The 12,791-nt window shown below is 47.0% G+C and overlaps 1 protein-coding gene across 2 annotated transcripts in view; it reads right to left on the bottom strand.

The window, feature by feature from the left end:
* Positions 1–738: 738 nt before the first annotated feature.
* Positions 739–12,791, bottom strand: part of SLC35F3 (solute carrier family 35 member F3) — a 434,234-nt gene continuing 422,181 nt past the window's right edge. For both annotated transcript variants that reach the window (XM_070364741.1, XM_070364742.1), the window contains 4 exons: positions 10,445–10,570; positions 7,656–7,848; positions 6,034–6,123; positions 739–974 (listed from right to left, as the gene is read on the bottom strand). In XM_070364741.1, the coding sequence (XP_070220842.1) occupies positions 739–974; positions 6,034–6,123; positions 7,656–7,848; positions 10,445–10,570 (645 nt within the window). The remainder of the gene's footprint in view (positions 975–6,033; positions 6,124–7,655; positions 7,849–10,444; positions 10,571–12,791) is intronic.

A 12,791-nucleotide genomic window follows, 5' to 3' on the forward strand; every position in this document is an offset into this window, starting at 1 on the left:
GACGGCGCCAGTGACTTATAATGTCACCTCGCTTCACATAGGTAAAGACAAAAATTCTGTAGAAGGCACTGTAATTTCTCTTGCACGATCTTACACAGACATGTGAGGGCAAGCCAGCTGGGGCTAAGACTTAACTTCCCCTTTCTGTTACCCAGCTTGGCCTGTCCTCCTCTAATCATCACCCCCAGGTTAGCCACAGTCGACGGTTTTCCAAGTCCATTTTCCTTTTCTGCTCCAGCTCTTCATGTCCCATCTACCCACCCATCCAGAAATCCATTTATCTCAATTAATTCAGAGTGATCTTTTGGTTCATTGAAATCCCTTAAAATTAAGAGTGCAGCTCTGGTATAAAACAAAATATGACCTACCATCGCTGAGAAATAATCACAGTGTGCAATGTAATTTTCAGTTGCAAAGATTTGAAACATCTGCCCTGCCATGTCGAGAACACCTGTCATCCCAAGCAATCTAGGCAAGGATCATTTTAAGCTGCTTTACATTCATGTAAAAAGAGCGGAGAGGTTCTTCTTTTCTCTCCCGTATTGAATCAGTACCCTTAAGTGAAAGATCTGATGTGAAAAAAGTGCAAGCAAGTTGGACATGCCAATAAATACCATATAACTTACCGCAGATTACCAAAACTGTACAGGTATGTACACCTCACTGAGGTTCCCCCTGTCAGGAAGAGATTCCGAACCCCCCTCGTGAGCGGTTGCCGCAGAGTCCTAGGGCAGATGGTCAGCGGGCGAAGGAGGGCCGGGCCCTTCTGCTCTTGCTCTGAAGCCCCAAGCCCAGGTCCGCTCCACCCTCAGCCGCTTCCTCCTTCTTCCTCACTTTGAGGCGAGTGAGCAGCTTAATCAACCAGACGTCCCACTCCTCAGGCAGGAGGAGGAGGAGGAAGCCCAGGCCGATGATGATGATGGCAATTACCCGGACGCCGTTGAAAACGATCTTACTGGTGTAATGATCAACCACTGCAGGAGACAGAGAACGGAGGTTACCCAGGGGCCGACAGGCCTGGGCAATCAGGAGGTGGGGGACCCCGCCAGGCCAGGGCCTGGGGCAGCCCTTTCTGTGGGGTGGACACTGTGCTGCCTTGACCAGGTAGGCAGAGCTGCCTCTAGCAAACCCCCCTTTAGAAACGCTGGCTGGTGGGAGCGGCCGAACTGACTTGACCTGGCACCTTAGTTTGGACATCGATTTGTCTGAGAGACAAAACAAAACACGAGGGGCACTTAGAGACGTGTGTGTGTGTATACATGTGTGTGTGTGCTCAGTTGCTCAGTGCGTCTGACTCTTTGCAACCCCCTGGACTGTAACTGTCCAGGCTCCTCTATCCATGGAATCCTCCAGGCAAGAATGCTGGAATGGATTGCCACTTCCTACTCCAGGGGATCTTCCTGACCCAGGGATCGAACCTGTGTTTCTTCCATCTCCTGCATTGGCAGGCAGGTTGTTTTTTTTTTTTTTTTTTGACCACTAGTGCCATCTGGGAAGCCCTGTATATATACTAGTTGGCCAAAAAGTTCATTTGGGTTTCTCATATGCTCTCCTGGAAAAACCCCAGTGAATTTTCAGCCAATCCAGTATATACCAAAATTGATTGTGGCCACCTCTGGGATGCCAGGACAATTACAATGTTATTCTCTTCTTTCTATTATTGGTGCTTTTCACATTTTAAAAAGATTATTTTTATATTTTTGGCTGCACCCCACAGCATGTGGGATCCCAGCTCCCCAACCAGGGATCAAATCCGTGCCCCCTGCATTGGAAATGCAGAGTCTTAACCACTGGACTATCGGGGAAGTCCCATATTTTTATGTTCTAAAGACCAAACTCAACCTGGTTCTTTGAAAGTAATAGATACAAACTTTTACTCCACTCCAGGGTATTATTAACATGAGGCTCTAATGCCACCTATGTCATCACTGATTATGAACATTTATTAAAGGCCCAAGAAGCTCATTTCTGACCGATGAGATGAGGGAACAAAATGAGAACAGGATTCACATCAGTTCATACAAATCTGGATCATCATTCTCTTCATAACTAAAGATCAAAAGCGTTCCAAAGTTGGTTTTCTTTTCCTTTTTTTGCTTTCTTTTTCTCTTTTCTCAACTAAATCAAACAAAGCAAATTTGGAGGCAGGCCTCCACATAAAATGGTTGTCTGAGGAGGCCTTACAAATAGCTGAGAAAAGAAGAGAAGTGAGAGGCAAAGGAGGAAAGGAAAGATATACCCATCTGAATGTAGAGTTCCAAAGAATAGCAAGGAGAGATAAGAAAGCCTTCCTTAGCATATTTCCAATGCAATTTTTGCATATTTTCCAATGCAAAGAAATAGATGAAAACAATAGAATGGGAAACACTAGAGATCTCGTCAAGAAAATTAGAGATACCAAGGGAACATTTCACGCAAAGATGGGCACAATAAAAGACAGAAATGGTAAGGACCTAACAGAAGCAGAAGATATTATGAAGAAATGGCAAGAATACACAGAAGAACTGTACAAAAAAGACTTTAATGACCCAGATAACCACGATGGTGTGATCATTCACCTAGAGCCGGATATCCTGGAATGCAAAATCAAGTGGGCCTTAGGAAGCATCAGTATGAACAAAGCTAGTGGAGGTGATGGAATTCCAGGTGAACTGTTTCTAATCCTAAAAGATGATGCTGTGAAAATGCTGCACTCAATATGCCAGCAAATTAGGAAAACTCAGCAGTGGGTACAGGACTGGAAAAATTCAGTTTTCATTCCAATCCCAAAGAAAGGCAATGCCAGAGAATGCTCAAACTACTGCACAATTGCACTCATCTCACATGCTAGCAAAGTAATGCTCAAAATTCTCCAAACTAAGCTTCAACAGTATGTGAACTGAGAACTTCCAGATGTTCAAGCTGGATTTAGAAAAGGCAGAACAAGAGATCAAATTGCCAACATCCACTGGATCATAGAAAAAGCAAGAGTTCCAGAAAAACATCTGCTTTATTGACTATGCTGAAGCCTTTGACTGTGTGGATCACTGTTGTGGAAAATTCTTAAAGAGAAGGGAATACCAGACTAGCTTACCTGCCTCCTGAGAAATCTATATGCAGGTCAAGAAGCAACAGTTAGAACCAGACATGGAACAACAGACTGGTTGCAAATTGGGAAAGGAGTACATCAAGGCTGTATACTGTCACCTTGCTTATTTAACTTACATGCTGAGTACATCATGCAAAATGTTGGGCTGGATGAAGCACAAGCTTTAATCAATATTTCTGGGAGAAATATCAATAATCTCAGACATGCAGGTGATACCACCCTTATGGCAGAAAGCAAAGAGCCTCTTAATGAAAGTGAAAGAGGAGAGTGAAAAAAGCTGGTTTAAAACTCAACATTCAAAAAACTAAGATCATGGCATCTGGTCCAATCACTTCATGGCAAATAGGTGTGGAAACAATGGAAACAGAGAGTTTATTTCCTTGGGCTCTGAAATCACTGCAGATGGTGATTGCAGCCATGAAATTAAAAGACACTTGCTCCATGGAGCAACCTAGGACCTCTGACCGACCTAGACAGCATATTAAAAAGTAGAGACATTACTTTGCCAAGGTCCATTTAGTCAAAGCTGTCATTTTTCCAGTAGTCATGAATGGATGTGAGACCATAAAGAAAGCTGAGCATAAAGAAGAATTGATGCTTTTGAACTGTGGTGTTGGAGAAGGCTCTTGAGAGTCCCTTGGACTGCAAGGAGATCCAACCAGTCCATCCTAAAGGAAATCAGTCCTGAATATTCATTGGAAGGACTGATGCTGAAGCTGAAACTCCAATACTTTGGCCACCTGATGCAAAGAACTGACTCCTTGGAAAACACCCTGATGCTGGGAAAGATTGAAGGCAGGAGGAGAAGGGGATGACAGAGGATGAGATGGTTGGATGGCATTGCCGACTCAATGGCCATGAGTTTGAATAAACTCTGGGAGTTGGTGATGGACAGGGAGGCCTGGCGTGCTGCAGTCCATGAGGTCACAAAGAGTCGGACACAGCTGAGCGACTGAACTGAACTGAACTCCACACAAGGGAGAATCAGATTGTTTTTTTTGAAAAACTCAGTTTGTGAAAGAGTTTCTTGTGACTTGTATGTGCAGCTTTTGAAGCCTGCCGTGCTGGCCCTCCCTCTGCATCCCCTACCCTGCCGTGTCTGCCCCAAGAGGGGCTGCTCTGTCATCCCACTTCCTGTTCCTCCAGTCCTCCTGCCCCATCCCCTTCTTCCTGCACTTCTCGCCTCCATCTAGAGGCTGGGCATAGAGGTAAAAGGCAAACCTGAGAAAAACATTTTGTTAGCAGTTCTTTTGTGGAATTAAAGCACCTCTTTTATCTTCCTCTAATTTGGAAACATTAATTTTTAATACCGGCAGAACAGCCTGTTAATTTACAAATGAAAGAAAGTGAAAGTGTTAGTTGCTCAGTCGTGTCTGACTCCTTAGAACCCCATGGACTGTAGCCCACTAGGCTCCTCTGTCTATAGAGTTCTCCAGGCAAGACTACTGGAGTGAGTTGCCATTTCCTCCTCCAGAGGATCTTCCTGACCCAGGGATCAAACCCAGGTCTCCTGCATGGCAGGTGGATTCTTTACAGTGAGCCATCAGAGCCAGTCAGCCAGTCCCACGAGCTATGCTAGAGAGACTGTCAGAAAGCCCAGCAAGGGCTCTGCTCTGACAGGTTGGAGAACCACAGACTCCTCTGCTCCTCCTCCCCTGGAGAACTGACTGTTATTGCTTCCTCTGATACACTGCTGACCCTTACATTGCAGAGGATTCTGATTAACCTCTCACACACTGGCTGCATGATACAGTTCTTATTCTTGAAATAAGAATGCTCTGTGACTCTAAAGACACACTAAGATGCAATGGGGGTATGTTGATGAGTCATTTTTCTGAAGCCTGTGGTGTGTGGACACAAACAAGCTGGACCACTTTTCTACCAGCTCTCCAGCTGCTTAGGGGCTTCCTGCCTTTGGAAGTTCTGCCTCATAAATCATTTCATGTGGTCCTCCTATGAACCAAGGTGATGACTCAGGGACAACCTTCATTTTTAGGGGATAAGTAAGGGCCCAGAGAGGTTATGAGAGGGGAGTGGTCACCCTCCCTCTGGGCAGGTGCTGGGCCCAAGGAGTCTGGGACCAGGGTAAGACATGTATAGACCGTATGGAATGCAACGCAAGGAAGACCTCTGGAAGTTGACTGTGGTTTTACCTATGCTTCCAGGCTTATTATCACCAGACTGAACAGGATATGGGGTTGCCATTCCCTGGGAGCCTAGTCCTCTAATGGCCCAGAAGTGGGCAGGTCGGGAGATGGCTTTGGCAGGAGCTGTGCCAAGGTCAAGGGGGTGAGTGCTCTGGGAAGTGACTCACAAACAGATTCTACAGGGAGGTCGGGTATGACTTAGGGAGATTCTGGGAGGAAAACCCAAAGTTCATAGCAGCATGAGCCAGGAAAAGGAAGGAGGTGAGGGGGAGGTGATGGCGCGCTTTAGAAGAACCGACTGAGTGTGCTTGTGAGTCCCCAGTGACAAACAGAGCCGGGTCCTGAGCGGCTGGATGAAGGGCTCTCTTCTGGGACTCCGGGAGCAAGGTCTACACTTCTATAGTTGTGGACGTGTCTCTATTTCATGCCTGCCATACCCTGAGCTAACATTCTCTTCTAGAAAGCTCCTTATGAAAACTAAAAAACTTTTTTTTCTGCTACCTGTTTGTCTCTACTGATTAATAATATTAATGATATTCATCTCTGATCTCCACACTGGCTCAAACAAAGATGATTTTAGACTTTCTGTACCTTGGTGTTATATGTGAAAATCAATCCACTCTGAAGAAAATACTGCATGTGTCACAAACGTCAACATTTTACCCAAGTGGTTTCTTTCTATACAGGAGGTTAAACCTGTACACTGTACCAGGCAAGCAAGAATATATGTGAGTATGTGTGTGCACGTGTGTGCTTGTGTGTGTTTATAAACAGATACAGAGAGCCATAGAAGTTTACCTGCATTCACAGGTACGCTGAGGACGATTCCAAGAGACATCAGAGTGGGATATGTAACAGCAATTCCAAAATTTAATACAATATTGAATGCTGAAATAAAGAATAAAAAGATAGGTGTTATGCATGACCAGCCCTGACCTTCTGTCCTTTCTGGCCTATCAACCTCAGCTTCTCTGGGAAGGCTGGGGTCTAGGTGTTTCGCTCTTTATTCTGACTTGGGTTCCTGCAAGGGCTCCAGGACTGGGGATTAGGGCCAAACATCCTGATTACTTAGGCCTCTTCTCTTCCTTGAGCTCTGAAGAAGAAGAAAGAAATTTTAAAAAGCTAACCAGTGAGAAGGCACTAGAAAAGAGGATGAGACTATCCTACTTATCTGACTAACTTTGCTTTTTTCTGTTGCTGGCAGTGATTCTGGGATGACTATGGTCAGGAGCTTTGGGATGCACATTTTAGATAGAAATGGGTGAGGCTCCTCCTTGGATGCTTCCCTGCCTAGGACCAGCCTTATAGCAATTACTGGTGGTGAGGATGATGATGATAATGAAGTAATGGGGATGGTGACACAAATAGTGGTAATATTTACTGAACATCATCAGGCAGTGTTCTAAGAGCTCTGTGTGGATTATTAACCAACTCTAAGCTTGTACTGCTTGCTGCACGACAGGCCAATAATTGAAAGGTCAGTTGCTGGAGCAAGGAATAACAACTTTATTCATAAAGCTGGCAAACTGAGAAGATTGTGAGTTCACGTCCCAAAGAACCATCCAGTCTGGGTTAGAATTCAGGCTCCTTTTGTACTAAAAGGGGAGACAGTAGAGTCGAACACTTCCTGGTTCCCATCAGTCTCCAGAGAGGATGTGTTAATTTCTTCCTCTCTACAGTCATTCACAAGTAGGTCTAGTCAGGTTATTTCCTGTGAGCTAAACAAAGGTATTTTAGCTTAATGCACATTACTTGGGGAGCATTATGTATAATTTAAGCTTGTAGGCATCATCCTTTTAGTGATAAACTTGTAATAGAATACAGAAGTTTCTTCCCTATTATATTATTAATCTACCAATTTCTAACCAGCCCTATATTCAATGGAAGGACTGATGCTGAAGCCAATACTTTGGCCACCGGATGTGGAGAACCAACTCATTGGAAAAGACCCTGATTCTGGGAAGGATGGAGGGCAGAAAAAAGAGGGGGGTGACAGAGGATGAGATGGTTGGATGGCATCACTGGCTCAATGGATATGAGTTTGAACAAACTCGGGGAGACAGTGAAGGACAGGGAAGCCTGGCATGCTGCAGTCCATGGGGTTGCAAAGAGTTGGAAATGACTTGGCGACTGAACAAGAACAAGCAGCCCTATAAGTAATGTACTGTTATTACCCTTAGCTCCTGGTTCTCTGCTCAGAGCAGCCATGACCATGGTTACTACCACAGCGACCCTAGTCCTGGAATTAGAACTAGTGTCATCATTACAAAGGCTTTCCTTTTTGCGACACAATGACCTAGAAAACCGTGAAGAACTTGAGGATAATAATAGACTTGCTTTTCTCCTTCAGGGCATGGGTTTCTGGATCCCACTGTCAGTCCCTGCTTTCTGGGGATTCTGGCAGGGTAGTCGCCACTTACTCAATAAGAGGACTGAAAATCCACAAAGGTTTCCCCATGGAATGTCATCAAAAGAGCTCCAGTATTCCACTTTGGTAAAGTAGAGGATGACAGGAATACAGGTGATGAACAGGATGTTAAACACACCCAGAATGGAGAGAAATAAGGCGGCTTCTCCAAACTTAGCACTGCCGAGGAGGAGCTTGAACAGGACCTGCCGGAGAGAGCAGAGGAGGGGGGGTGACAGTCTGACTTGGGCTCCAACGTGCCAGGGAGAAGCGAGTGCCCTTGGTAAGCTGGGGCTGGACCACGGGGCCAACGGCCACGTGACGGTAAATTCCACCTCACGTGGCCTTCAGTGAAGGGCAGCAGGGTTCCTCCATGCTCAGTAATGTGGCGATGGAGAGTTACTCCTCGGATACACAGAGAGCATTTTCAGGAATCATGGGTTTTCACACCACGCTTGATTCCTCCGTGCTGTATCCATGACACCACATCGCAGCCTCACGGCATTGAAGATGAGAAAGCCACATAAATTAGAAGTCACTCCAATTAGAAGTATCTGCCATGATTGCATGGGCTTCCAAGTGGTGCTAGTGGTAAAGAACCCGCCTGCCATGCAGGAGACCTAAGAGACCCGGGTTTGATCCCTGGGCTGGGAAGATCCCCAGGAGGAGGGCATGGCAACCCACTCCAGTATTCATGCCTGGAGAATCCCATGGACAGAGGAGCCTGGAGGGCTATGGTCCACAGGGTTGCAAAGAGTCAGACTTGATTGACGCGACTTATTACGCACGCAAGCCACGATTACACATTCCTTTCGGGAACCCCTAACATTCATCCCTGAACAGTTTGAAAACCACTGCCCCACCCCAAAAAGGGATCTGGCTACAAAGACATTTCCTATAAACCAAATGGAGAGGTTTTACAACACTCACAGCTTACCTCTGCTCCAGTCCACCACCCACATTCCAGACATGGCATGGGGTTTTAGTGGAACACTCCCGATGGATTTCTTGCCCCTGTTTGTACACATCTCAGATGCATGAAAAGCCAGGAAAGGGACAAAGGTGGCTGGAGAAGGCGGGAAGCTGAGCTCCCAGGGAAAGCAGGGCCCCGTCCAGCCTCCGTGTTAACTACATTGTTCACAGTTACAGAACTGATGGTCCAGTTTCAGCCTCTGCTTTGTTCCTCCTTCTTCCTCTTCCAGTCATTTCACATCTCTTTGGGATATCTCTGGACATTTCTGGGCAGGAAGCATGCAAAGGGAAATGAAGTCAAGTCCTTTTACCCTTCTGCCCACCAGCCTGTCTGGATAAAGATCAGCCAGTGGAGGAGTTGGAAATGTAAGTCTAAATCAGAATATTTGTATTCGTGGTGGACGGAGTATCTATCCACTCTGCTTCCCATTAGCATGCAGCTCATTGAAGAGAGCAGAGTATTTAAGTATTTTCTGTATTTGGACAGTGGCTCTGGAGTCACGAATGGGGCTAGACTATCGCATCCTCTGGGTGAGATGTATTCCTCATGGGCTGTGTTTCTCTCTCTGAGGGCAAAGGGCAGGGAGCTGATGAAGATAAGAGGGTACAGTTGGGATTTCCCTGGTGGTCCAGTGGTTAAGACTCCGAGCTCCCAATGCAGGGTTGGGGGTACAAGTTTGATCCCTAGTCAGGGAACTAAGATATCACAAGCCTCAGGCCAAAGCCAAAAAAAAAAAAAAAAAAGAAAAGGTATAGTTATTTCATTTTACAAACACATAAATGTGTTCCTCCCCATGCTGGAAAAGTTCCTTTTCTTAGAACTTTCTACAGTCATTTATTTTCTCTGTCTGACTATCTGGATCCACAAAAGGCCATTAAGTCTCAAAGCTACCATGTAATTTTTCATTGAATCCACCAGGTCAGTTTTCCAACATGGAGACCAGAAAATATTTGCATTCTTGACTAGGGATCTGAAGAGAAGGGGAAGCAAAGTGGGAGAGCCGTTGAGAAATGTGATGGAGCAGAGAGGGTGAGAGATAAGTGTGGGGGGAATCACTGTCTTCTCGAGACGTGCAGTTCGCACACACACACCTCCAATGGTTCCCAGCATTTTGTCAAAAATATTTTATAATTCCATATGATAGTAATTGTGCTTTTATTTATTTAGTCTAAAGCAATACTTGAAATGCACATGGATTCATGTTGAATCCTGGTGGCCTCAAAAACCATGTGATAAAAGATTTCAAAGCTGCAGGAGATATTTCAATTTTCATGTCTAATCTTATGGGAAATTATCTGACCAAACACAGAAGCAGGCAGTTAGGGCCCCCGATCCTTCTCTGTGTGTGGGTGCTAAGTCTCAGACCTGTCAGACTCTTTGTGACCCCATGGAATGTAGCCCACCAGGCTCCTCTGTCCATGGGATAAGGCAAGAATACTGGAGTGGGTTGCTACACCCTCCTCCAGGGGATCTTCCCTACCCAGAGATCAAACCCACATCTCTCATATCTCCTGCATCGGCAGGCTGGTTCTTTATTACTAGCATCACCTGGGAAGCCCAATCCTCCCTTGTTGGGCCAAATAAGGAAGTCACTCATTGAATTCAGTTGATCCACCTATCCTTCCACCCTTTTTTCCCAAATGTTGCCAATGTATGGCCATCGATGGAAACGTCTGGAAAGCCAGAGCCAAGAGCTGCTGCACATCTCCACATTGTCAGGCTCGCTGTGCTCAGTGCTCCTCTTCAAGCACCAGCTCCAACCAAGTTTCCCTCAAAGCACCGAGCCAGCCAGGCCAGGAAAGCCCAGAGGGCCCGCTCCCTGCGCCTACCTTGTAGAGGGCGGACATGGATGCCGAGCCCACCACCAGGGCTATGCCAATGACGGAGTGGCTGTGGAAGCCATCCGCGTAGGTCATCATCACGATCCCAGCGATGGCGAGGATGGCAGCCACGATCTGGATGGAAGGAAGACAGGGCAGTCAGAGCAGTGGCGGGGAATCGGAGGGGCCCCTACGTGCCAACAGGGGTAGAAATGTCTGCAAGGGTGCCGTGGAGGGCGGCAGGGCTCCCTTTTAGTCCTTCGGAGACCATGCAAAGGCTGCTTTCCTGTCTGAATATTTGTCCCTGCTTGGAAGGGGGCACTCGGCAAAGCCTGGGGTGAACCAAGGACCGGAAACGGTTGACTGCAAGGAGCAGAGCCGCGACTCGGCATCATGTCGGGGGAGGGCCGGCCATGTGATTCCTGGGGCCGCCAGAGGCAGGTGGTCACAGTCGCAACGACAGGTTCTTCCGTCATGACTATGGCCTGTTCACGACCCCCTCTTAGCTCCTTCCCAACTTTCTGGAGGTGCCTCTCAGGATCCCGCTTTTATGTATTTCACATCTCAACACAGAGTGACCACGACCACGGATCGTAGCCCTCTTTTACACACAAGCAGTAGAACCTTCTGGAAGGGCATATGTCACTGGCCCATCAGGGCTACATACAGTGTCTTAACCCTGGCCCTGCAGTTCCTTTCCTCAGCTACTGGAGGGCCCACCACTCCAGCCCCCCGGCTCCCACCCCTGCCCCCGCCCCCAGCCCTGTTCTCCTCCAAACTCCTCAGGTGGAATAAGGACTCCAGGGATCTTTACACGTTCCTGTCGTGCAAAATCAAGTCGTCAGAGTGCACAGGAGAGAAACTTACTTGGGATAACATTTCCTAAAGGAGAAATGCTTTAGCAGTGAGTAAGTACCCGTTATAACCAGAGGTGGTCCTGGAGCTACATAAAGGTCGCTGGCTGGCAAGTTGGGGGTGGGTGGAGGCGGCTGCTGGAGGCAGAACAAACGTGGGGGGTGCAAGTTCTGACAACTGGATTTACTGGAGTTTTCTTTCTCTTACAAACTGTTCAAATGACCTCTGCTCTCTGCAAAAATATCGGGTGGCTAACATTTACTGAGTGATCAGGGAATAAGTTGTTTTCTGTACTTTCTCATTTAATCCTCAGACTAGGTAGATATTACTATTTATTTCATTTTATAGACATGGGCACTTAATCTCAGTAACTTGCTGAAAGTCATAGAGCTGGGATACACACTTCAGGTTTAACTGCAAAGTCAGTGTTTCTATATATAAATAGAAGGTAGGATTCACCTCTGAAGCCATTGCCATTTCTACTCTGCTATCTGAAGTGAGGTTTCCTGCAGGGTTGAACCGTGTTGTATTTAGGTTGGTGAAAAGCACTGTGTCAGGGCTCAGCAGTTTGAGCTGTAGTGCATTCCCCAGGCAGTGTAAAGACACACGCGCCCTCACACAGGGGCCCTCACACACCTGCCCTCACACAGGGGCCCCCGAGAGAGCAGGTGGTCATCCTTTCTTGGAGAAGTGCCAGCCCTGCTCTGTTCACCAGCTCTTTCTGGTTTAGTGCTTCCCTTTTTATCACTCATCATCATGTAATGCGTGTGTTTTGTATTCAAATGCTACGTGCACTGTGTATGGCTCTTCACTAAGACAGAAGACGAGGTACAAGAACAGTAAGGGACCACCCCCCCAGGAGAACAGGGATAAGTGAAAAAGCAGGCAAGGCAAGGGGTGTGGCTCTGCTTCAGAGGACCCACACAGTGCAAAAATGCAGCACGGGACAGTTGGACCTGGCTGGGCAGCTGGGTAAACAGAGAACCAACTAGAAAACGAAGGAAATGGGGGGGAGGGGACGGGGAAGAACACAGCTCCGCTCCAGGTGACGTGGCACATCTCCAAAGGCACCTGAGTCTTTCCAAACATAAAGATTAAATTTAAGGAAGTGAAGGGGAACCAGGGTTATTCTTCCCCGAAGATTTAGAGGGCAGATTTCGGACCTCCTCATTCTCCTTTCTCTATTGATCAAATCATAAAGAGATAAAAGCTTCCATCTGAGCTGTGCTATGCAGAAGAGCTGAGGGGAGGGGCAAGAAATAGAGAGTGTGGGTGGCCACGGGCTTCCCGGTCAATATTTGCCAAGTCCAGGCCAGCGAGTTCATTCTGGCAGATGGCACGGGGACAGTGCTCACCCCCTAGCTGCTCACATCCAGAGCCTCTCCTCTTGGAGGTCCTCTCCATGAGTCATAGGTTTAAGCAACTCGATTCCAGGGCATACTGTCTGGGCATTGGCAGCTCCCTGGGACTCCCGACCCTGAACCTGGGCCCTGACCTCCAT

Source organism: Bos mutus, chromosome 28, assembly GCF_027580195.1.
Source record: "Bos mutus isolate GX-2022 chromosome 28, NWIPB_WYAK_1.1, whole genome shotgun sequence".
NCBI lineage: Eukaryota > Metazoa > Chordata > Mammalia > Artiodactyla > Bovidae > Bos > Bos mutus.